The sequence below is a fragment of the Agelaius tricolor genome, unplaced genomic scaffold (assembly GCF_023055355.1).
Source record: "Agelaius tricolor isolate 1412-34295 unplaced genomic scaffold, bAgeTri1.0.p SCAF_2, whole genome shotgun sequence".
NCBI classification, from domain to species: domain Eukaryota; kingdom Metazoa; phylum Chordata; class Aves; order Passeriformes; family Icteridae; genus Agelaius; species Agelaius tricolor.
Window position 1 is genome coordinate 39,651,224 of NW_027269262.1, and position 26,552 is coordinate 39,677,775.

The window sequence follows — 26,552 nt, forward strand, 5'->3', positions numbered from 1 at the left end:
TGGAAGTCCTGAGGGCAAATCCCATCCTGGGATGGCTGAAACAGTGTCATCAGCCAGTCAAGTGAAGTAATTGTCCTGCTCTATTCAGTGTTGGTGTGGCCTCATCTCGAGCGCTTTGTGCAATTCTGCACCCCACAATTTAAGAAGGATATAAAGATCCTTGAATGAATCCAGAGAAGGACAAAAAAGCAGGTGAAAGGGCTGGAGGCAATATCCTTGAAGGAGCAGGTAGGGATTTTAGGCTTGTGTAGCTTGGAGAAAAAGAGGTTGAGGGGCAGCCTCATCACCCTCTGCAGCTTCCTGAGGAGGAAATGTGGAGAGGGAATTGCTGAACCCTTCTCCCTGGTGTCCAGTACCAGCATGCATAGCAATGGTTCAAAGTTGTGCCAAGTAAGGTTTAAACTGGACATTAGGAAGCATTTCTTTGCAGAGAGTGTGGTTAAACACTGGAAAAGGCTTCTTAAAGATCAGTGACCCAAAGCTGTCAGTGTTTAAGAGGCATTTAGGCAATGCCATTAACAAATGCTTTAGCTTTTGGTCAGCTCTGAAGTGGTCAGGCAGTTGGAGTAGATGGTCACTGTAGGTCTCTTCCAGCTGAGCTATTTTGGTTTATTTTATTCCAAACACAGTGTCACCCACTGTTTCCATATCAACTAATACGGGACCACAAGACCACATAAATCATTCTTTCCTATCTTTCTGCACATGCAACAATATTAAATAATACACACGTTGATGGTATTAAACAAGGTTTAATTGAGCATTGTGAAAATTATTTCCATGTCATTCTATCACTGTGTTTACAATCAGTTTGCAAAACTGACCACATAAAAGATTCATGCTATTTATTACCTTGCAAAGGAAAATAGGAACGACTATTTTTTCCACTGTTTTAGGCACCATTCATCTCAAAAGATGAACAGCTCAATTGTTTGCTACCAGATTTAAAGTTAGTTTTCTTGGCTTTCCCATAATTATGCTTGGTGACCTTGAGCAAATCACTCCTGCACAAATATGTGTATCTTCACTTCCCACATGGAAAATGTGAAGGGGAATGGGTGGGAACATTGGTATATAGCAAATATTGTAGGTGTATATTTAAGATCAGGAAATATTCTAGTATTATTATGGGAAGGTCATAAATTAGCATTCTCACACATTCTCAACTCCAGCCAGGGTAATCATACATCATCTTATTTCGACTCACTTTCAAGTGACTAATTTATGGATTTACTTCTTCAGAGAAGCCTCTGAAGTTCTCTGTGTATATAAAGATGAAATAAATATTTTATTTAGATAATGGAAGTAGCTGAGTTTTCTCTGTCTCGGGCAATAGGGAGAAATCATGAAAAATTAAGGCATCTTGTGTGATCTATAAGAGGAAAGAAAGAAAACTTAAAAAGTGCCATTCAGAAGGTGCCTGAAAGTAAAATATGATCAATAAGTGATCAGAAAGATATGTGTGGGATAAATGTCAATATTAACTACTCCAAAAGAAACTAAAATTTTCTCATGAGAAAGAAAAGATAGTGTACTGACATTCTGTAATATAAATTTTAAAACTAGTGTCATGTGGTGATATTTTATTGTCACCATGACTTTAGACCCGCCAGGAGTGTCCCACCTGCTGGGCTGTATAATACAGTGAACACATATGAAAGGGTTTATGGTAGAGTTAAAAAAGAGCAGCAGAAACTAGCTTCTGGTTTGATTTCCCTCAATATCCATGTTGCACTACCAAGCTGTTAGCACAGAAGTGTTCTCCAGCACCAATTAAGTGTTATTTGTTTTTCCTACAGATTTAGAAATAGAGACAGAAAAGACAGAATCACAATTTCCCCAGTAATTCCTAATATCATTTGACTTGATTTTTAGGCACAGTTATTACTGTGGGCTGAAAAAAATACTCTGGAGCTTATAGGTATTTTGGTCAGTGCTGAAACCATACTTTATCTCTAAAATAGCTACATTTCTAATGGCTTGTCAGAGGGAAAAAAAGAGAAAGATCTTATCTCTGAAGTTAATCTAAATGATACAAGCTTTTATCAGTAAGCTGTTGTGTTGCCATTCTTTCTAGTGCATCAGTATAACCCTAGAAGTACATTTGGCTGCTGCAGCACTTAAAAATCAATAATTATGCACTTTCCATTTCTATCATTCACATCAACATTTTCAATGCAGCCATTTCACACACTGTGGCATCGTGAAGACGCTGGCATAAGAAAAGCAGATGGAGTTTTAGAGAAAGTCGGTGTGCCATTTCACAAGGCATGGAACAAGATCAGAGATCTTTTGTCTAATATAAAACCTTGAACCAATGAACTAATAAAGAGAGGAAGTTTGAATTATGAAAAAAAGAACTATGAATCCTACTGTCAATTCTTGTAAGTATTACATGTTTAAATTCCATTTAAAAATAAATTTTCTCACAGCATCTCTGTACCTTGTTGACAAACTTGTGAATCAGCTACTGGCAACAAAGACAGAATTCCCTCATTGTATATCCCTTAGCATGTACTGAGGGGTAGTGGCTGAAATTAGTTCAGCATTACAAACATGAAAGAGGGTTAAGAATACATAAAAGTTGTCAAAACACAGATACTTCTGCTCTCACATCCCATCTCCAGCAGCCTAAAGCTCAGAAAGGGTCATAAGAACATTTTCTTCCCAGCTTCAAAGCATCTGCAGCTCAGAGAATTCCTGGGAAAAATGCAATTCCTGTGTAAGAAATAATCTTTAAGACTTCTCACTTTTTGTGTTGTCCTAGGTTGCAAAAGAAATCAAGAGATCTAACAACCCCCTCTTGGAAAGGAAATAGCTTTAAATAGAACTAGAGCCCTAAGATATGTTTTCAGTTTATGGGGATATAAGGAATGAAACAAACATATTCCTGAGCAATTACAGCAAGCCTGGTGAAATAGAATCTGCATATACTCATTATCAATTGCACATGGCAAACAAAATTATAATTTATGTCTCCCTTGATGGCTGAAAGTTGCTGATGTTTTTATGAACTGTAAATTTTCTAAAATCCTCAAAATCTGCTTTTCCAGTTTATCTTATTTATGTTACTTCCTCCATGACATTTAAAATTCTTTTTCATGGACAATTAATAAAGTAAAATTTAAATTAAAATGCAATATGTAGACAATAAGGTAAATTTGAGATGCATTTATTTTGTTATGTGACGAGTATAAGAAACACATAGGGAAAAGATTTTTTTAATCTAAATGTGTATGCGATAATTTTTGGGTATTTAAAATAATTTTTTTCCTTCTTTTTTCTAATGAAAGAAAAGTGTAATAGACATGTCACTCTGGTACAACTGGGGCTCCTGTGATACAGATATGTTTTCCACTGTGTTATGAAAGTAAAACACACAAGCAAAGCAAGAAACAAACCACTGACTTCCATTTCAGACTTAACATCTTCCCAGGACAGAATGTGATCCTGCCATAGATCATGCACATTTTAAAGTCCTTTTTCCCCAAGGTAAAATATAGAACATTTTAATTAAAGTCCACCTTTTGCTTTAGAAGAGAACAGTTAGAACAACTGGAAAGGAATGACAATGGCCAACATAACTTCTAGAAATGTGCACCCTGACTCTAGCATATTTTCCTTGGTTCTTATAAAAAATCAGGAATGCATAGAAACAATGCATACAGTATTCCTATATATATCTGACATGCACTTTTTCAATGAAACTTTCTTGTATGTCTTTATGAACAGTGTTGGCCTCTCCTCTTTGCCAGTAACCCTGCAGGGTTTTTTGGTGATCTCCCATATCTTCACTCACTGTCACGGTGGAATCTCCAACAACAGACAAGGAACTTTGTCTGGTCCCAAATCCTGCATTCACTTCCTTCCGCCTCTTTACTCTGGAATGGAATTTTTAAAAAGGTGTGACCACAACACGAAACAGAAAAGTCAGTTCAAGTTTAAACAGTTGCAGCTCAAATTTCTTCTAAGAAAAATATTTCAATAGGAGACATTAGAATTTAGATGGGAAAATCTTTCTGTATTGTACACATTGGATACTTTTTCAGCTGATTCCTTAATAAGAAATGAAAAAGCATAGTTTCAGAGCAATTACTTGGAATTGTCTTTCACAGAGAGAAGTGAGTTACACTTTTGATGACTAGGAGCCATTATTTATTGATTGGCAGTTCTGAACTTCAGTCCTATTGCTATTCAAGACACATTTAAAGCACTTACTTTCAACTCATGTGTCTTTTTGGCAAGAAGGGAAAGTGGGAAATAGTGTAAAAGATCAAACAGGTCTCAAACTCCTCATCTGACAGAATTCTAGCCACTAGTTTGGCATAATGTCTTCACATTAAATTAATAACAATAAGGAGCTAGTATAAGCACTATAAAATTTATAATTGAAACATAACTATGATAAAAGTATGTCAGTTTTTATAATTTTTGAGTTGATAAGTCGCATTCCTAATAACAATGTGCAGCAGAGCAAGAACATCCACTCAAGCTGGGTGCCAGAAACTGGCTATTACACTCTCGGGAATTTAGAGCACAGTGAACAGACAGTAGCCTTGCACAAAACAGCAGACATTTAGCAAAATGTATGATCTTAAGTACACCCAAAGTAGCTGTACTACAAGCTGACTCAAGAAGACTTCATGTAAAAGTGAGGAAATCATGTCAGATCTAAACTGTTTTTGTATGTTACTAGTTTTTATCTCATCCATGATTAATTAATTGTGCTTTAAGCTTAGGGGCATACATCTCCAATTCCCTCCATGTCATCTTGGCACTTTCATTCAAATCCTACCAAAAGCCATGGTGCAATTACTCTGTACTTGTCCCTTTATGTGTCTTGAACAGGTTTTCAGAAAAGAGAATTCATAAACACATTGGTTTACTCTTGATTTTTGGACCCCAATAGTCTTGTGAACAAAGTCTGAATACAATGTCAAAGAACCTGAGACTTTTTACCAAAATGTGGAGACTTTTTACCACTCTAATAGTACCCAGTTAATTCTTTGCAATTTTAATGCATTTGTAAATGCATTCCCTGACAGTGTGGACAGGTCAGTCATGCCACTGTGCACACACATCTAATCTAATCTGCCTACTATTTATAAAACAACAACATTCTTAGAAAAAACAGCGTCACATGTCAAAAACATTTAAGCTGCCAAAGTGTAAAAGCCTTTGAGCTGGCATAGCAGTGTAATTCTTTATAGTGTCAGGGACCCCATGATGCTCCTGTCTACTAATTAACATCCCCACTAATTATTCCAGATACAGACTGATTGCCAAGCCCTACATCAGTAAGAATCAATAAGCTGGCAAGTTCTTCACCCTGCTGGATACACAAGACTAGGTTGTGCAGCAACTTGGTTACTGCTACTGAATTTTACTGGAATCCTTTTGAAAGAGATAGCTGTTTCCTCTTTAATTACTTTCATTTAATGATTTCCAATAATGACTTTGCCTTATAAAAAATTCCAGATAAGTTATATGAACAGCTCCTTATTAAAATACTTGTGCAAAATTACTCAGTTTTATCCTTTCCCATTCATGTGCTAATCAAATATATATTAATATAAATTAAAAATAGAATTCCTAAAACTAGCAACTGAAAAGGTTTTAAATTAAATTTAAAGAAAAAAACCTAAAATATATGAAAAATTATTAGGTGTGATTGATGGCTATGGACTTAAATTACCTGATTTCCTAGGAATACACATGGTAAGTTTTCAGGATAAATCAAGTGATTTGTTTTTAAAATATTTCTTATTTAAACATTTCAGAAACAATTAGTCTGGCATTGCTAGATATCATGTAAGGTTACTGACATTATAAAAAAGTTAGGAGACTTTCATTATGCCTTCTATTTTATATTTAAACTAATGCAGCTGCACATATAATGAGCTGCTACCAGAACTGCTCAGTGAATATTAGAATGGCAAGTTTTAAATGTTCACACAAAGGTACTAACACTTGCCAGAAATTACTAAATCTTAGTTAAAAAACTAGTCCTGATCTGTAACGTCTTATAAGACTTAAGAATGGCTATTGACCAGCTAATGTATAACAACGTCCTTTTGCTTCTACATTGGTTTAAACAGTCTTCAAACACCTCCAGTAAGAAGCCCTGAGATCACTTTAATGAAGGGAATTTTTGCCAGGATATAACTAGAGTAAGTCACATGTATGTCAAAAGGATTTGGCCCAGCTGCTCTTCTCTGCTACACGATATATTTCCTCTGACTACTTCTGGACTTCTGTGACTTCACTGTGTGTATTCCATGTGATGGAAGCAATGAATGACCTATTTAAATGCGAACATTTATGAAGATTGGGCCATAAAAAAATTAGGGAAACCTTTCCCTTTGGTATTCTGTATCAGCCAAACTTGAAAACACGTGGTGTCCAGGAAATGATGTCACAAGAAGTTTTATTTTGTTTCTCAGCTGGAAGGGCAGTAGGAGTCAAGTGAAACGGGAAACTTTGCTGCCAGCTGGAGCTCGTGGAGGTTCCTTGGGTCAGTAGGGAAGAAGCCAGTTGCATGAGTGCTCAAGTAAGAAAAAGGACAAGAGAAAATAACCATAAGTTGTGCCAGTGGAGGTTTAGGTTGGATATTAGGAAAAATTTCTTTAGTAAAAGGTTGTCAAGCACTGAAACCAGCTGCCCAGGGAAGTAGTTGTGTCATCATCCCTGGGGGTGTTCAAAAGATGTGCAGATATGATGCTTAGGGACATAGTTCAGTGGTGCTGGGTTAACTGGTGAACTAAATGATCCTGAAGGTCTTTTCCAACCTAAAGGATTCTATAATTCTATGATTCTATGGTTGTACCATTCTGGTTGTGCAAAGCCTGGTGAGCTCTGCAGCTGTTGCTGTTGCTTTAGCCATCTGTTTGGCCAGCACTGACATTGATTTGAAACCCATCTGCATGTGAAACACTTAACTGTATTTCAAATTACTTCCAGAATGGGACTAAGACTATGCAAAGCTTAAAAATAAAAGAAATAAGCAACAGGTCTTGAAGAAAGTTTTAAAAATGGGGTATAAATTAATAAGCAAAATGATGGGTGCATGGGTTTCAAACTCCAGATAAATAAGCAAAACATTTTAAAGCCTTTTTCCTAACAGCAGACAAATAGAAAATGCTATCAAAGTCAGCTAACAAAATTGTGAAAAGACACAAGTGTATAAAAAGGCAGCATACCATATGTCCACCAATATCTGGTACAACAGAAATATTAAGAAAGCCATTAAGATAGTGTCCCCATTGTACCCAGGTATACAATAACATATGGTACATTTCCTGCTTCACTGTGCATTTCCTTGCTTTTGTTGTTTAGCATCACTATTTTAGAGCTCAATTAAGATAGTTTGTACATGCATTTCTCCACAGAATATTTTAAAAAAATTCACTGCTGTTTCAATTAATCTTCTTTTTAGTGAAAGTTCACAGTAAGTATCGATGGAAGGTAGGATTCTTTCCAAACCTTAAATAGATGGAAGAGCTAGATAGAACTATTTTAAGGTAGCTACACATGATACTTAAATTATTATTGTCATCTTATTTAATCCTCACACAGTTTGCTGTAATGATTCTACAGAGAGACATTACAAGGTTGCTGTTTGTTTTAATCAAGGATGACTTCCCAAGGACAGATGTGTGCATTTCTCAGGAGTACAGATTAGAGGCAAAATCATAAGGGATTAGTGCAGCAGCGTGAATGAAAATACAGCAAGAAATATAAGGTGACTATATTCTGATAAATATCCACCTGTAGGTGTGGAGAAGAGAGGAAAATGAAGATGTACGAAATATTTTTCTCCTTTAAGGGAATTAATTCTTGAAAAACTAAAGTTTAAGGAATTTATGGATTTCCAAAAACACAATGATACTTTGTAAAACACATTGTCTCTCTTTTTGGTATTTACAGATTCCATAGGCCTCTTAGATGAGCTGAATTTTGCCACATTAGCTCAATCCTATCAGGGTTCCTATTTAAATTTAGGACTCCTATGGAGACTAAAAAACAGTTCTCTTCTCAAAGGAATACTCTTAACTATGTCATGTGCTTTTCTAAAAGGGATGTACCGCGTCATGAACTTGATATAGAAAATGAAATAAGAATGAAAATGAGCCCTTACCACTAAGGTCTCAAATATTTGCATCAGAAACGTTTTGATCAAATAATTTAGACCAAATAATTAATACCCTGGATATGTAATTTTTAAATATAAAAAGATGAGAATTCACTTAGCAATAATCAATAATAAATTTCAGTTCAGAACCACTTCCATTTGTCATTTACTGTCTCAACAGTGGTACTATGCTAAGCTGTTTTCATTGGTGGATAAGGAAGGAAGGGATCTCTGGTATGAAACCTAACCAGAGTTCAGAAAGGAAAACTCTATAAGCTTGAGCTAGCATCTACTGGTATAAACTAAACTACAATTCTAGACATTTATTTATGAATAAAATAATTAATATTCTGAGTGGAATTACAAGCTAATGCCCAAATTATAGAACATGGATTTATGTCAGCTTCTGCTTTAATTAAAATGTATTTGCCATTTAGCATTAGGGGACTGTAAAAGATCATGAGTGAACATATGGATATTGAATTAGGTTTCATATTTTACACTGCAGAAATTACTCAAACCCACTGTAAACTCACCCACTATGCTATTCCAATCTCTAAAAATACTACATGTGCTCTCAAACAGCATGACATTTTCTTTAAATGTTAAAGTTGTGTTTCCTTTGAGATCCACAAGACCACAAGCCATCTTTTTCTATATTTCTCATTTAATTATTTTTACTTACTGAACTCATGAAAAATTATGCTTTTATTTTCCTTTCAAGAAAATGTTTGTGTTTTCTTATATAATTATAACCCCTTTTAACTTAAAAAATTTATATAAGAATAAATTTCCCAAGTACATTTCTGGGTACAGTATATTACAATAAGTACCACTGAAATTCACTTTACAATTACATGTAATATTTTCCCTAAAATAGAATATGACAAAATTAATATTTTTATCAAATTTTGCTACTAAACAAGACCCTTTGCTTCTGTATCATGGTAACTGTGCTGAAATTTTGAATAAGTTACCCACTGTAAGAACTTTTAGAATGGTAGAGGATAAATACAACTCCGTGGATACTTAATAGGAAAGGACTCCTTTGAACAGTCTTTCATAAACTCAGGTCTTGTTAACTATGGTTTTCCAAAATAAGAATTGTTCCCATTTATAACATAATTATTTCACTGTTCTGACATATGATTCTGACATATAATAATAATTAAAATAACCTACCTTTAAAATAAAAGCTCTCCTTTTCTTAAATTGTTAATTCTCAGCTATTCAGATATTTTTTCTCATAATAGCTTTGCATAATAACATCTTTCTTCATTTATAACATTTTAGAATATTACCATGGCAGGCTATGGGATGACCAAATAAGAAAACTTTCCCTTTCAACTAAATGATAGAAGAAAAATTCAATCCATTCTCCCCAAGAAAATGAACACAAGAAGTAAAATTTCCACCTTTAGGGGAATGATAGTAACAGGGGAGTAATGGCCTTTCTACCTTTGCTTTCTAGAATACTTTGAACCTCCTGGAATGAACCAGAATACCAATATCATCTGCTTTTACAGTGAAAGTATTCAGAAGAAAGTACATTTTTCAAAATTTGTCTGAAAATGCTTTTTTTCTCTTATCTACATCTCCATTTTTCACTCATGTAATTTTGCCAATAAATATTTAATTCCTTGCATATTACAATAAGATATCAGAAAATTTCCTTATGTTTGAAAAGAAAGCATGCCTCAGCATTTTTGCTCTTGCTAAGCATACATTTAGGCTAAATACAAACTGATTTTGCCATTTTTCTCATTATTCAAAGCACTTTCTCATTATTCAAAGCTTTACATTTGTATTGCAAGCACTCAAAATTCAAGTACATTTGAAGGTGAAAATTGAAAACAGATTTCAGGAATATTGAAGGATGCAGATAGTACAGGTGGCTGTTTTAGGACTTGTAAGTAGACATAAGAAGTCTCACTTGTATAACATGCTTTAATATTTCTTTCAAATACTTTTAAATACTTCTTTCTTTTTTAAAGTGTCTTCTGATTTTGAACACAGGAATAGCTCTTCTAGTCTTACCAAGAAGAAGATATAAATAATATATACATTCCTTTCTGTTTTAAGTGTGATTTGTATAGAACGTTTTCTGTGAGCAATTTTTTTTTAAGAATTGAAAAAAAGGCTAAGAAAGTGCACTTGGCACAAGCCCTTTTCTCATTCCTTTTTTAATACATTAAAATTCACTTGCCACAAAATCTTCACCTACACAATCTCCAGGCCAATAAAAATCATGATATTTTCCCTTCCCAGCAATTACATGGCTGCCAGCTTCAATTTCCTTTCTTTTACTCTTTCAGTATTCTCAACTTTTAACAGTTCCTCAGCATGCATCTTCATGGCTTTCCTCTTACTTCTTCCAGGTATGAAAGATATATCACTATGAAGCAGACATCAACTTTCCTCCCCATGTCCCTTTATTCGCTTGCTATTTTCCATCCATATATGTCATGAAACTAAATTAGGTATTTTCAGAATTATATTGGGGAAGTTCTTTGTACTTTTTCACAAGGAAAACACTACAGTGTGCTAAGATTTAGATTGAAAATCAAGTTCTCCTCAAAAAAAGGGGAAAAAAATCCATGTACATTCAAGAAAAGAAATAATTTAACTCCTGAAAAATTTGCTTCTAATATTGTGGTATCATTCAATATTATGCCTCCTAGTTATTATAGTAATTGAAGGAAAATTATATGAGAGTTCTGGGAAGCACTAGAGAGTTATGCTATAGACCATGTCCTGCCTTGGATCATTGCCCAAAACACTGCTCATCTCTAACAGTATTAAATTCTGGTATCTCTTGAACCGGCTGGAGTGGGAACAAATACTGTGCACAACTGCTGGGCCCTGATTATGAGCTTTGCAACAGGGAAAGCATTTCTTTTAAAACTTGCAAAGCTAGAGATAGAAAGGGAACGTGTGCATTACAATTAGTCATTCTGCTCCCTTCCACTCCTCACAGCTTCAAATTCTGACATGATAGCAGCTACTATCTCACCAGCTGTTAAAGAGCATGCAGCTAGAAAATCATAGAGCTGGAAGTTGGAACCTCAGCTTTCAAGTATCACAAAGCACTAATATCCAGTTCTGTGCCTAGTAGGGCTTTGACTGCTGAAATCATGTGGGAGCTGAAGTGAAAAGCAACAAATGGTGATGGCAATCTGGTGACATGAAGGTTTTGTTATCTTAGGACCTACCATGTCTGATAAAAAACGTACAAGGGCTCTCAGGACCAGTAAAATTCTTATGTATGCAAACAGCAGGGGGAAAGCCTCTGATGCCAAAATGGCAGTAAAGCTGACAAAGACAAAAGCAGTGAAAGAGTAAAGCAGTTAAAGATTAGGTAAAATACAAGTAGATAAGATTTACATCATGCTTATTTTTTTTCCCTTGTCAATTTTTTGCAATATTGTTTTATCTATTTACCAATGTGTTAGGAAAACAAATTGGTATTTGCCAAATACTATTCATAGATCTGGTAAAAATTAACAACCCTGCTTTTCTAAGTTTGGGTTTTGGTTTTTTATTGGTAAGAAAAGTTGCTTTTTCTCAAGTATCAACAACAAAGGTTCCATATCTCAATTATATTATTGATACACCTAATTCAGAATGCATTTCAGGATAAGTTGACCTATTACCTACACACTCCTTTGAAAAGTCCAGTTTATTGTCTCTGGATTACGACATTGCTGGGACAAAATTAATAATGAAATGACTGCATTTCTACCACTATTTTTCTGGTAGTTCTCTAGCATCCAGAACCATTGCATCAGGAATATCTGAGGATCCATTCCAGCTTTGTACTTTAAGGATTCCCTTATTGTCCTGTTGCCCAGCAGCTCAGATAACCAGTTCTGGATCCAGACAATGCATTTATTGTCCTCAGTACACTTGGAAATGGTTTCTAGGCTTAGTTGTTACCTGTTCAGGGGTCAAGGAGTGAGGCTGACTGTCCTGTGGTTTCCCATGTCTCCCTTCTGTACCCTTCTGTGCAAAAGGCTGTGCAAACTGCTGCCTTGTTATCCTTGCCTGCACCCAGGCTCCAGTGACCTCTGTTTCTCAGTTTGGCCAACAACAGTGCCATGCTCAGCTCATCTCCTGCCTTCATGATTCTGTAAATCTCATTCCCACCCCTCTCAGCTCCCTGTCTATGAGTGGAACTGTCCAAGACTCTTTCCTTGCAAAGTACCCAATACCCTCACTTGACCCATTCAGCAGCTGGAGCACACATAGCTGTTGGTTTATTGCACAGTCATGCTTTAAAGCTAAAAAAAAAACCCTAAGCATTACATGAAGATGGAATATTGGTAGCTCCAATTGCGTGTAACTGAGTTTAATTTCACATCCTCTACGATTTTACTTACAACTTCTAATGATAGAAAGGGTCTTATGTTTTGAACATTCTTTCTTTCAGTAGCAATATAGAAATCTTGTAATTTTTTCCTTTTTTTTTTGATAGAATAATTTTGTTACTGTTACAATTTTCTATCTGTTGCTTTGCAGTTCCTTGTTTTTTCAGATATCTAAAGTTTTTGCTACTTCCAGATTAAATTTTTCAAACAATTCTTTAGATGCCTGTAAATTGCTACTTATCAAAAATATATATAATAAATAAAAAAGGTTATAGTTCTATTTATGTCATTAAAATCAATAGAATATTGGATTGAAATGCTGTGAAGCTCTTCTCTGACTAGAGGCAGAATCCGGTTTTCTGCTATGTTTTTAGACAGGCATAGCTGATTTATTGTATTCTCTTTATTTCCTGAAAATTATGAATCACAGCAGGGGAGTTAGAGTGAGCATCACTTTACTGGGTTCAGAAATATCAAAAACATTTTGAGAATATTGTCTTCTTGGTAGATTTTCTTAGATTTTAGGAATTTTTACAGCGTTTTATGGAAGATACAGAAGATCCATAGGATATGCAGAATTCAGAGGCACATACATGAGCTATGCTAGATTTAAAGACCACAGAAAGTTAAACCAAGCAAGCTGGTTGTTTCATCATGTGGTTCTGAATTCTGTTCATATCTTGTAAATGCTGGATTTTATTGGTTTTGTGGCACTATAGTTACATTAACTGCATAAACTGACGCACAAAGAGTATTAGAATTACTCACTGTGAGATTGCAATAGTGATTGGCCTTGACATTTTGGTAAAGTGGCTTATCCATTTCAAATTATATTAGATAGAAAATTGAGCATAGTCCAATCATACATGAAAATAGAGACATGTTTGTTACAAACTCATGTATGTGTATGAGTTAATTTACCTCTGAATAAGAGGAGGCATGAACACAACATTTAATTATTCCTAAACCTGATGGGAGAAATATATTTTTCCCCTGAAAATTGTGGAAGAAGCACCACTGATGGCTCAGCGTTGATGTATCTCTAAAATTTATAGAGCTATATTCACAAAACTAATACAAATCATGAGCACACACAAATAATTTCTGTGGAACAACTCTTTGGTGTCAGTAAGAATTTCTAAGTTTTCTTGAGCCTCCCCTCCTTATAACCTAGAAATTTAGATACAGCATACAAAGAATATGAATAATCTTATATCAACTTTAACTTTGCAGTCTTCAACTATCACTTGAGAATTTTTTATGACAAGTGCAACTGTACTGGGAAGGGAAAGAAGCTCTTTAGTGGCAGTGTCATCTGCATAAGGAAGCACTTAAAGTGCCTCTAAGAGGAATACATTTGCATTCTCCAAGTGTGAGATGCTGTTTTACTTTAAAAATCTTATGTCTGTGAGAAAAATCGCTATGAATCTAAAACTGTAAGAACATTAGAATACTGGATCTGCTTTTCTCTATTAATTTTCTAAATTTTGGAACACAACTGAAGCATGATTGCACAAATGAAAAACTAAGTGCCAAATATTTTACAGGTAATTGTAAAGAAGCACAAGCCTATAAGCACCACAAATGCTGACAGACCCATGTTGACAGACCATCCTTGCTTGCTACTGTTAATTTTGGTAGCAAAATAGATTAAATAGATTGTTTCCTTTTTTTTTTTTGTAAAGGACACCATGATGGATATAGAAAAATACATTATTATTTCTCTGTCTAAAAAGATAAAAGTGCAGTATTTATAGTTATAGGCTCAAGAAACAATTTTGCACATCATCATTCAGGATTTCCAAAGATGATAGTTGGAGATCAGTGGAGTGACAGTGAGATCAATTCAGTGAAAGGAATCATCAGACTGTCAGCATTCAAAAAAAAGGAGAAAAAAGTCATATGGAAATAACTAACTTCTGATCTTCTGATTAGTTATAGACAAGTAGATTGTAAATAATCTTAATTAGCAGAAGTTGAAGTTGAAAACTTCTGAATTATTCCGCTTACAAAATGAATGGCTTTTTTTAGTTATCCCACTGCTTTTTCAGTGAGAACATGCTGCTCTCTTTGAAAGAAAATGGTTGATCATTATGCAGAATTTGGAAAGTGATAAGATACTGTAACAATGGTCTGGAATGGTAAAGTACCAAAAAAAAAAAAAAGAAAAAAGAAGTGAACTGCTAGAAAATAAGTGAGGCACACAATATTTATGCTACAATATTAATCCAATAAATAACTACACGATGAATACTGAATATAGTATTTACTGTACCTGACAAGAATTCATGCCAAACCAAGAAAAGGTTTGCAGAACCATCCAGACATGTTAACACATATATGGTCTTACTTGAACAGCAGAGGTGACTAGACAAACCTCATGATGCGTATGATGGAGTGGAGAGGAACAGGTCACAACCTCTATCAGTACTGAATAAATTTTAACAGTACATGAGTCTAAAGACATCTTGTAGTAAGCTGTTATAAAAGCTTTACATGGGAGCAGAAAGCAACTGAACAATTTAGTAGAGGAAAAGGCTTAAAAGATATCACCTCTGACTGAGGAGTCCTTGATTTTGATTTTCCTGGAATCTTGCATGGTACCCCTGGAACACCTGCTTTGTTCTTAAAGTCTTTCAGAGACTTACTTTTTTCCATCCCAGAAAGAAGACACCAGCTTAGATGGAATTTTGTGTGATGTTATTCTGTGGCACTCATTAGGCACTGTTGAGCATTCAGAACAACATCTGAAACCAACTGGGTTTTGAGGTGGCATCAGAAGAATTGTAAATGTGAAATGAAGTCTGCTAGAACTTGCAGGACTTTTTGCTTCTAGTGTTTTTTTTTTAATCCAACTGAATTTAAGACACATATCCTCCCTGACCAGGGAGAAGCATTCAGATTTATAAGGATGGGTTTCTCTTTTACCTCAAAGCATTACCAATGCAGCAAAATGCAGCAGAAGAAAAAGTTCAGCCTTTTTGATTTCAGATTGGGATTTTTCTCTGTCCAGTAAAACCCAGCAGAATTTTGCCTGTATTATGATTTCAAGGATAAGGTGAAATTACAGTTTCTCCTTTGGAGGACTCTGGACTACTATCAACCTTATACTTCATTGCAACTGATGCTAAATTTCTTGTTAATATTGATGAATTTAAGTAATCCAGATAATTGTAGTGTATTTTATTTCTTTTTTTGAGATCAAGAATGGCCTTAAAAATGTTGAAATAACATCTCCATAATTGTCACTTGAGAATTAAAGCACTGGACTCCTACAAAACTCTGCCTTATTAAAATATATAAAACTGGAAGCATCACAAGTCTTGTAATTTTTGCTGTATGCTCCAGTTTCACATAACTTAGCCTATTTGGCACCCATTTTGCAATATTGCTTCTCTCACTCTGCACTTTCCCATCATCCCATCCAAGATATTTCATTTTTCATATCTCATGAAACCAGCTTTAGCTGGCCTCCTTAGGGGCATGAGTCTAGAATATGGAAGTAAATCTTTGAAACACTTATGAAAATAATTAATCATTCCAATGATAGGTTTCCAGGACCTTCTGCAAAGTGCATAATTGCTTATAAATTCCACCACTTGGTCATACATCACTTTCTAATTAATGTTCCTCTTTTATACTCCTTTCCACATTAGCTTTTTTCTATTGCATCTATTTGTTTTGAATATACAAGTTAATTTTAAAATTATTCTGAAGTCATATATTTTGCTATAAATTGCAAGCTTTTTAGTAGATCAGTTTTGGGTACAAGCATTAAATTTTCCTTTAGATATCTAACCACAAAAGTTTTAGTGCTTCTGAAGACTTTAAGCTTGTCTACTTAAAATTGCAGTGTAATATATATTCTTATGAATTGGTTTCTAAAATGAAATACCATATAATAAAAATCTGATCTCTGTGTGTCAAGTAAATAGTTTTGCTTCAATATTGAGAACCTGTACTTCCTCAAATTCGAAATATTGATTGCATGATTTGCTCATGTTTAGTCTAGTGATTACAAATAAAGAAGTTTTACTGAAAAGTAACTTCAGCCCATCTACTGTGGTGATGGAATGATGCCGCACCCTGGGGAATTTTCTCAAAAATTGTAGGTTGTGTTGTGTGAGGGTTAAAATTTTAGTGGTGGTCACTGCAGGTATGTACTGATGCTTCAAAAATCATCCATGTTTTTTGTTTGCTTCTGTGTCTTTAAACACACTTCCAGTGTGGGTAAGCAGACAAAATCCATTCCTTAAAAGTCTTCTCCTTGTTTGAAGAAAAGTGAGTAACAAACAGTAGTATTTTTTGCAAGTGACAGTAAATGCAAAGCACAGCAGGAGGCTTTCAAGTGTGGAACTGATGGATGACAAACATGCTACCCAAAAAAAAAAAAAGTGTATGTAATGTAAGATTTAACTTTTTGGAAATGTTGTTGGAAGAAGCTATATAATAAAAATTCTTCACATTGCTATGTGAGAACGAGAAGAAAGTGATTCTTCTGGTCCCCAGAATAAAACATAACTGAAATATCTTCTAAGAAGTGATAAGCACAGCTAAAAGATTTAATTGAAGCTCTCAGGAATAAAGAAAAGAGCTGACACAGAAACTGTCATGACAAATTATCTTTTGAGCAATCTTTCACAACCAGAAAATGCACAGTTGACTAGAGAAAACGTTTTCAAAGTCTGCTGAAGACCATTAGCCAATCTCGTCCATGATACACATTTATGCTCTTCAGCATGAAGTCATGCATTCAGAAAAGTTGAAACTTTAAATGATGTGTAAAAAGAAGTGTATTTCTTGTATAAATGTTTTGTGACTTGTATGATTCTTTAAAAAACTTCTGTAAAATCACCATCTTGTACATCTCAAGACTCATAATTACTACTGCATCTCAAGTAAAGCATTTTGCTGTTTAATTACAAGTTAATAATCTGAATAATCATTCTACAAATGGTATTTCTGCTTAGTGACAGAACAATTTCAGGAAAGATCAACAATGCATTTTAAGAACATTCATGGTGACATAAATATTTCTATATTTAAGAAAATCATCCAATACTTCAGGTTAGGTTTCAGACTAATGCACTGGATATCTCTACTGTACATATGAATTCAATACTATTGAAATAAAATATGTTGTTGCAATCATTAAGAAGATTTAGAAAAAAAGACATATTGAAATCTAATTTTTTGTTGTCTTAAAAAATGTTAGTGATTTAGCCAAACTTTTTCTCCACTAGTGACCTAATAATCTCTAAATAATAGATTGAAATAGATCTCATGGAACCATGAGACCATATGTTCCATTTTCCCTTTTGGAACATTTATAGAATTTTGTCAAAATGCTGTTGCTTGCAGGGGTGGATATTTAGTTCAGACACAAAATCCAAAAGAATATAACGTAAGGAAAAGAACCTTTCAGATAAGTAGATAATAATATATATGCTGTTGATACTGCAGATAATCAGCATAGCATAAAAATATCCTCATATACCAAGCTTTTGCAGGTCTATAGGAAGCAATGTGGTTGATGCTGTGGACATAACAACATTGTCAGTCACAATGAAAAAAAAAAAGGGACTTGAATTATTGGATTACTAAATATTTCTTTCTAATACTGAAATTTACTTCTGTGCTGACATTAAATCACTAACAAAAAGAGTTCAAGGTCTTAATAAGTATGTCATAAGATAAATTCATCCCTGATGTCAGATTAGAAAACACATTCCATTTGAGAATGAAGGACATAGAAAAATGAGTTTGAATTATCTGGAACACTGATTCTAAAGCTATAGAGAAACAATATTAATATTTCATTTTTTTGCAGAAGCTAATAGCATCAGGACACTGTACAATTTGCCTTTTGCCTGGAATATTTAAACTGGTAGAAGAAGTATACAAAATCTTGTCTTTACAAAACTTTTACATATCACTTGATATTCTTTTCCTACATTCATTTTTCACAAGACAATGTAATAGCTCATGTTTATTGAGATAGTATCCATGTGATTTGGTACAGCAAAAATGTGAATAATTTAAGCTCTAGATTAGAGGAAGGTTTGGTACAGTGCTATAAATTTGGAATGAATCAATCCCCATGAAGTGACTCCTTTCCCAAGACCCACTGCTTCAAAACTTTTTGAATTGTCAACTCCACTATGAAAAATGGGTATATACATTAAAAATCCAATCAAAAAAAAAAAAAAAAAGCAAACCAACAAACAACCAAACTTTATATCCTTTCAAGGTACTTAATATCTCCACTGCAGAGGCAACAGCATCAAATGCAATTTTTCACACTTTTTTGCTAAGGGGAAAAAATCCTTTTTGAGACCCAACTTTCAAATAAAATTTCTACTTTGAAATTGATACAAGCATAAAAGTTTAGATGTTGCTGATGTTACAATGTATTCATTTGTAGCCATAATTTACTGCCCCTGAAGGACATAATACTGTAGCATGCACACCAATCATATTTTACATCTTTCAGCTTTGCCTGTTCCAAGTCCCACATATCTAGCTGTATGTAATTGAAACCTTCACCTTTTGTCACTCTCTGAATCTGCTTAAATAAATTTTTATTTTTAGAAGAATACATTATTGAAATTATTACTACAATACTTATTCTAAAGGTTTGTTGCTTAATGCTGTTGTTGAGTTAGTCAATTATATAATTTTTAATTAAATTTTTTAAACATACCTCTGTGTGTATCTAAATATGCTGTAACCCTCATCGAAAGCTTTTATGCATTAAACACAAAAAAAATGGATAAAAAAGCAAACTCAGAGTAATTAGTGTCTGAATATTGGCTGAATATTTGATGGTTATTCAGGAAGGCAAGTTTTCAGTGAAATAAGGTTAAACTACATCAAATAAGAATACTGCCCCTGTAAGCATCTGAATAATTCATTTTTCATATAGTCTGAAACCTGGAACCTTATTCCCAGATGTCAAATTTCATTTTAAGAAATGAAAATTTTATATATTCTTTTCAAACTGTTCTTCCATGGCGATAACTCATATACTTTCAAGAAAGAACTGATTTACACTGGATAGCTGCCTCGTAAGATCACAGACTGGAGGTTTGGAAGTCCCTTGATACAGAAAAACCACTCACTCTATTTCTTTCAGTCCTATATAAAGAAAAGAATAATTTTATTCAGTAAAGATGGAGATATTGATCAGTTTAGTTAGATACATCATTCTGAAACATTAAGTCAGCCTTCTCCTCCTCCCTTACTCTTGGAAAAAAATGTTATTAGCAGAAAGACAGCCATTTTGGGGGGATAGTAGTGGTACAGAACTTCGGAATTTATTCTCCACTGAGGACAGGGAAAAAAAAGAAAAAATCCAAATTGTGGAGGAATTGTATGATGGAAAGGTAAGACTTATGGGTAGGCTCTCCTCTTGCTTCTTGCTACAAAATCCATATAAGTTTATGGTTGCAAAAATCAAACGTCTCATAACCTAAAAGTTGAAGGACTGGCCCTCACAACTTTTTGGTGGACCCAAATTTTATTTAAAATACGGTCTTACATGCATGATTGAGAATTGCATCCCTATTCACATCTGCCCTGTTAATCACCCTTTCTTCTCCTAATCTCCTTCTGTCCCTTCCCCTACTATCTGATACTCCTGTTTGCCATTCCCATTGTACCTCTGCCCCCAGTTCCTCCACTGTGCATCACATCAAGGCCAGTCCTGCTGACCTTGGCCCATCTCAGCATGTGGATGTCAGAGGGCAATGTCAGATGCACACACGGAACAGAACCTGCCTCAAAACACTGCAGATTCCACAGGTTCTCTGCAGCTGGAAGAAGAAGTTCTAGCAAATATTATATTACCTCATGATTCAGGATTGATGTACAACAGGTAGACTGAAAAGCTATGAAGCATTTTGATTCAAAACTCTCAACGAGTCTTCAGCGCAGGAAATTGATTTCTGCCAGCTTCATCAGAATATTCCATGTTTTAACAGGGAAGGCAAAAGGCATGTATCTGACAGCAGAACAATCAATTTACCTGATTTAAAGTCTGTACTCTAAAGCACTGTGAGTCAAAAAGTTTAAACTCAAGTATTATTTTAAAGTAAGCAAATATTTGTGTTTTCACGGAGGCTGCACAGTCCTTATAGGGGCTTTATATAGCAATGTACACTCACAGAGACACATACACAGACAGCTTCAGGCCTTCCCAGACAGTGTAATGCTCTGCCATGGAAGTTTTTCAAATGTACAATATAATAAGATGAAGTTTTTTAGTTGTTATCATCACCATCATCATCATTCATCATTATCATATCCAGGTACAAAGGTTGCTATAAACATAAACTGTTTTTAAGCAAAGCCATATAAGATGCCATCTTTTTTCCCCTTTTTTTTTTTTTTTTGGTACATGAGCTGTTGCATACAGGTAGAGATATTATAAAAGTAAGGCCTTATAAAATATGGTTTAGGTCCTGTTACTCTAGCTAAGCTAGCAGTCAGCTTGTAACTTCCCTTGTGAAAAATCATAAGAATGAAAGCAGTTAGCACAACTGAGAACTATCCTGTTAACAGAACTGTTCACAACTGCAAAAAACAATAAATCTATCCCATGAGAATCAGTGAAGAAGATATATAAACAATTTAAGAATAGAGAGTCTCTGCACATACACACAAAAACACCTTTTAACCAATGAATTGAGCAGCGAGAAAACTATAGACAATTGGAGTTGGAGTTTTATACAGGTCTGTGGAAACTGTATAAAAATGAGTTACATAAATAAAGAATTAGCTTTTCCTGCATGAAGAAACTGAGTCCTGCTGCTTATTACCAAAACAATGAGCAACTATAGGAGACTGTGCAAATAGAAGAGTCTACTTTATGAGATTCTGATCCATCCAATATAATGAACATCAAGATTGGTGTCTCCTGAAGTTTACAAGCTGTACATGCACGATACTGTGCTGGAGCAGAGTAAAATTGTTTACAAATTGTTTATATTCAACACTTATGGGTGCTGTTTTACAGATGTCCATAGTTTCTTTCTAACCTTCTAAACACAGAAGTGAAATTGTATTCATAGCACAGCTGCATTTTTCGTTAATTTCAGAGAGCTGAATGTTTCTTAATAGCCACCAAGTCCTCCTCTGGCTTAAAGTCTAAGGTGAATACAGGAGATAAAATCTTGTCATCCTTCCATTGTAAGCCACGGGACAGGACATGAAGCTATCACATTCTTTCCAATGTGCAAAACCCCACACTTTTCTGTTACACTGTTAAAATTACAGTGGGAAGAATCGAGACAGTAGAAATGTTGGTTCATGTATTTCAAAAGAGATCAATTGATTTTAAAGGGTAAAGATCAGAATTTTCTTTTAGAGGAAGTTTTAAGAGCAAATGTATATTATGCCATATTCTGAAATATAATATTAAAAAGAAAATAAAATCTGTATTTTGTATTGTATCATAATGTGCCTCTGGTTTCCACTCCAATTAATTTGGAAATATTTTGCTGGTGTTTATTTTTTTTTTCAACCTTTTTGTCATTATGTTTAAGTAAACTGGAAATACAGTAGATGAATAGCTTAACTAAAGGAATTTCAAAGGATAAATGATTAAAGAATTTGAAGTCTAAATTAGATGGGACTGAAAAATGTGCTCATACATCTCTGTAGTACTAATTTGTCAACTCTCTGCTGTACTCCTGCCCCAAATCAAAACCTAGCTCATTAAAAATGACATCATGCATTTGAGGAACAGCAAAAGAGTTGCACAAATGATGTAGGAGAAAAAATGCAGCATGTTTTGAGTTTCCTTTTTCACTAAGTCTTATTTGCTGGTAATTATGCTTTTGTAGCAACCATAATTAAAAAACTCATAAAGTAGATAACAGCGTAAACTCTCAAACTAGAGAATTGACTAGAAGAAAATATATAAATCTGTAGGTACATTAATCTTTTTTCCAGGAAGATCCTATGGGTTATTCTTCCACTATTTTCAGGTTCATGGTACAATTGCAATTTTTAAAAAAAATTTTCTAAAATTTGTAGTATTTTATATTTTTCCAAAATTGTGCCTTATTGTATTAGATATTTTCCCATTACCCTTATATATATATATTAAAAAGATTAACATAACCACTATCTATAAATTCAATTTCTCAGGTTTAACACCAGCACCATGTCTGTAGAAGGAATTATTAAATGGTACAGATTTTACTGTGTTTCACTTGATTTATCCAAAGTTAAACTTCAATCAATTAAAAGATCAGAGCCTTTGGTACCAGGATCAGTGGGGTCCACCACCACCATTAATTTTAAAACCTGCTGACTCTTTCCCAGACTCAATTCCTTTCTGAGCTGAATGCACCAGTTCTAATTCTGTCCCCTGCACACAGAAAGAAGAGCAGACGATAGCACAGGCAGGATGCTGTGACAGAGTTCAGGAGCCCTCAGGGTGGCAAGGAGAGAGGGAAAAGTGGGATATTCATCAGCTAGAACGTTAGAAACAACACCGAGTTAAAAATGAACCAAAAGTAAATGCACTGAATAAACTCTCATTTTCAAGAATTCAAAAAAAAGCTTTAAGATATCTGAAGAGTAAATGAACTTAAAAATATCACTTCCTTTGTTACCTCAGGTTTTTGCTACAAATGCAGGTATGACTGAAATATCTACTTTTACTATCAAATTTATCAAATTTACTTTTGATAAAGGTATTTAAACAAAAAATTGAAAACCCTAATTGAATTCCAGTAAAATCCAAAAAAGAATGAGTATTTTATAGATTTTGTGAAACATCTCTTAAATTTCCAATTTTTCATTACTTAGTATATTATTTAGTGTAAACATAGTGTAAACAAAAGGAGCTGCAATATCAGTATCTTGTCAAAAAAGGAGATGTAGCCATGTCACTCACTTTCCTCCAAAATGTTTTTGTATTTGAAAATGCAGCTGTCTCAGACACTACAATAGGTATACCAGATGTCTGTGTTCATCAACCCAGTATAATTTCAGTGTAAAGATTCTTCACAATCCACAGAGAATATCAGACATTATATATATATATATATATATCTATATGTATATATATATATATATATATATACATATATATGTTAATTCTACTAAAACCTGATTGGATATAATTGAATAATCTACTTATTTAATAAAAAATTATTGCCTTAATCCTGGATTTAAGAGTTTTATACATCCTTCCCATGATTTTTTTATGTCTGCTGACTCTGTCAGCACATATTTTTATCCATGTGAGGTTCCAATCCCTTTTTTGATCTTGCAAATGCATTTGAAATTATACTCATTAGTATCAGTGGTGCCACAGGCTTGAAAGGCAATTCCTAATGACTTTCAACAGTGGTTAGTTGGGATAAAATGCTAGGAACTCAATTCCTAATACTGGTGATTAATTTTTTTAGAAGATTCTCCATGTTCTTGGTGACACTATTTTCTTCTCATTCATTTTATCCTCTGTTAAAGAGACACATGTTGAAATGTGCAGCCAGTCCATCATATTTCTCACCTGCTTCTGGCAGTTCTTATAATGCAAATACAGCAACAGCTCTGGACTACTGTCATTCATGGTTGCTGTGCTGTAAATGATAATAGCTATCACGTTAGTTGATATAATTCCATATAGTAACAAACGTCAATTTTATTTTTTTTTTCTGGATAGAAATATGGTATCCTCCAAAACTGCTACCTAAGGTCATTCAAATAACACAGCACTGTTAGAGAATACAGGTTTAAATTGCTTTATAATGTGTTTCAGAAATTTTTTCTATGGCCTCACTACATTGAACTAATATTTTGACATTTCTTTGAGCTTGGATTTTCCAATTACAAGATTATGAAAACTCATTTTCCCTTATAAAGTTTCTTTTCTTTTGCCTCTAATGGGAGGAAGGAAGGACTATGCTCTCAGTTTTTCTTCAGGCTAAATCTATAAATATGATGTGGGAATTATTTTGCTGTCGCAGTTGACACCAATCTGACTGCAGGTTAAATAAAGACAAGAGGATCCCATACTACAGAAGGGAAAATACTGGAGGAGATGTGAGAAAATTTTTCTGAAATACTAGTTGTATTCAGAAGTCTATTCAAACTGGACTGTCCTAAAAATGGAACCTATTTGGTTTTATAAACAAAAAATATTTATGCTATTACACAGTGGGACTTGAAACAGCATCACTCTAGGGAAAGTCAAAACAAAGATGAAAGAAAAATCAGCAAGGCATATAAGAAACACTGTGAGGGCACTTCAGAATGCTTTTAAAGATATATTCCCAAACCAGGAAGAAAGTTTGGACAGTACAAAGTTTGGATTAGTACAGTGTACAACCATACTTTGGAACACTCACCTCTGGGACCATTAGAGAGAGATGTCTAAGTTATCTGCCAGTTATGGTGTAAATCTCTTCACTAGAAACATGAATACAGTCTAATGATACATGTGGCCTAAACAATATTTTCTTTTATCCATTCATGTTTATTTGAAGCTTACAGAACCTTGAGAAAGGTAATGCAAACTGAATCAGAACAAAAGATAAAAAATCAGGGGCTTTAATGTACGAATAAATCAGTAAGACCACCCCTGGAACAGGTCAATGCTCCTTGGTACTCTGCTTAACAGCAGGAGTCAGGCAGTGCATATCAGAAGGGGAGAGGAGATGGGGAAGGAGTTACTGGTTATGATGCTTTGCATGGACAGTTTCATCAGTTTGCCTTTGGCCATTCAGCAGATGTGCACTCTGAGCAGTAGCTGTTAAAACATATCAGGGAGATGACCCTACTGAATGTAACGCTCATCTCTCTGCAGAGCCAGCTACTGAGATTCCAGCCTACAAGGTGAGAGGAATGCATAGCCCAGGAACAGCAGAAGTGCTGCCAGATGCAGTAAACCAACTTCAGGGCACCACACAGATGGCACTTTGGAACAGACACTGATGCTGTATCTTTGCTTCTAGGTCTGGAAGCCCAGAAACTGAGACCCAACTGAGCAGGATGAGATGCTATGGAGAGCAAAATAGTCATGTCCGAGTGATTGTACAGACCACAAGTAATCAGGTCAGAAATCAGCTGTGAAGGAAATTTGGAACTGTATTTACAAGTAAGCAAAGATTAATTCTATTTTATGACATTAAAAGAAAAAAAGAGCAATCCTTGAGAAGCTAAACTTCAGTTGTAGAAGGAATTCAGATTTGCAGAGAGTGAATGACAACAAAAGACAACACTTTTTTGTTTTAGTACTCAGGAAGTATCCAATGATTCTTCTTTCTGCCCTTCTGGTGTCTAGAAATGTATGAATCAGACTATAATAATATGGTAAGGAAAGACTTTAATACACTGTATTAGTCCCTTTTGTACTTTGTTTTTCAACAATCACTGGGTGAAATGAAGCCTTGTCCTGGTGGAAAGGTTCTATATGAAACACAAAGCTCATAAATCTTGTGACCTATTTAGGAAAGGAATTTGCAAGAAAGGATTGTTCATAAAACTCTAACAGGTAAACAGTGATAGTGTTTCATCACATCTATTACTTAAAAAAAGATATCAGCCAATAAAATTTATGGGTGGGATGCTTTGTTCTTCAATATTCTCTGCCTCTTATTCTCTTCTTAATTACTCAGTAACATGTACTTTTAAATATAAAAAACAATTTTTTCAGCAAATTTTATATGATGGATTTCAATTTACTAAAACTACTTAACCTCCAGTGATTTAGTTACATGTGAAGTTGTAATATCTTTGTAGAAATAACCAAAATGAAATGTCTTATTAAGAGAAATTATGAGCTGATTAATTAAAGAAACCCTTAATAATAATGACCCTCGTTTCATCAGGTTCCTACTTCAGCCAGAGTGTTATTGATTTAGAATACTGGTGTTATGGTTGTATCCAGGCATTGCCATGGAAGACTTGGAATAGTTAATGTCACAATTAGAGGAATACAAAAATGTTCTGATAATTTGAAGAGAAATATTGTTGGAAAACAACCGGCAGTGTGATGGCCAAGAACCATTAACAATCTGGTGCTTATTTTTGAGCAG

The 26,552-nt window shown here is 34.4% G+C and overlaps 1 protein-coding gene across 1 annotated transcript in view; it reads right to left on the bottom strand.

The window, feature by feature from the left end:
- Positions 1–3,156: 3,156 nt before the first annotated feature.
- Positions 3,157–26,552, bottom strand: part of CCDC102B (coiled-coil domain containing 102B) — a 125,263-nt gene continuing 101,867 nt past the window's right edge. Inside the window, exon 5 of the mRNA XM_071448976.1 lies at positions 3,157–3,881. Coding sequence (XP_071305077.1) covers positions 3,792–3,881 — 90 coding nt within the window. The 3' untranslated portion in view covers positions 3,157–3,791. The remainder of the gene's footprint in view (positions 3,882–26,552) is intronic.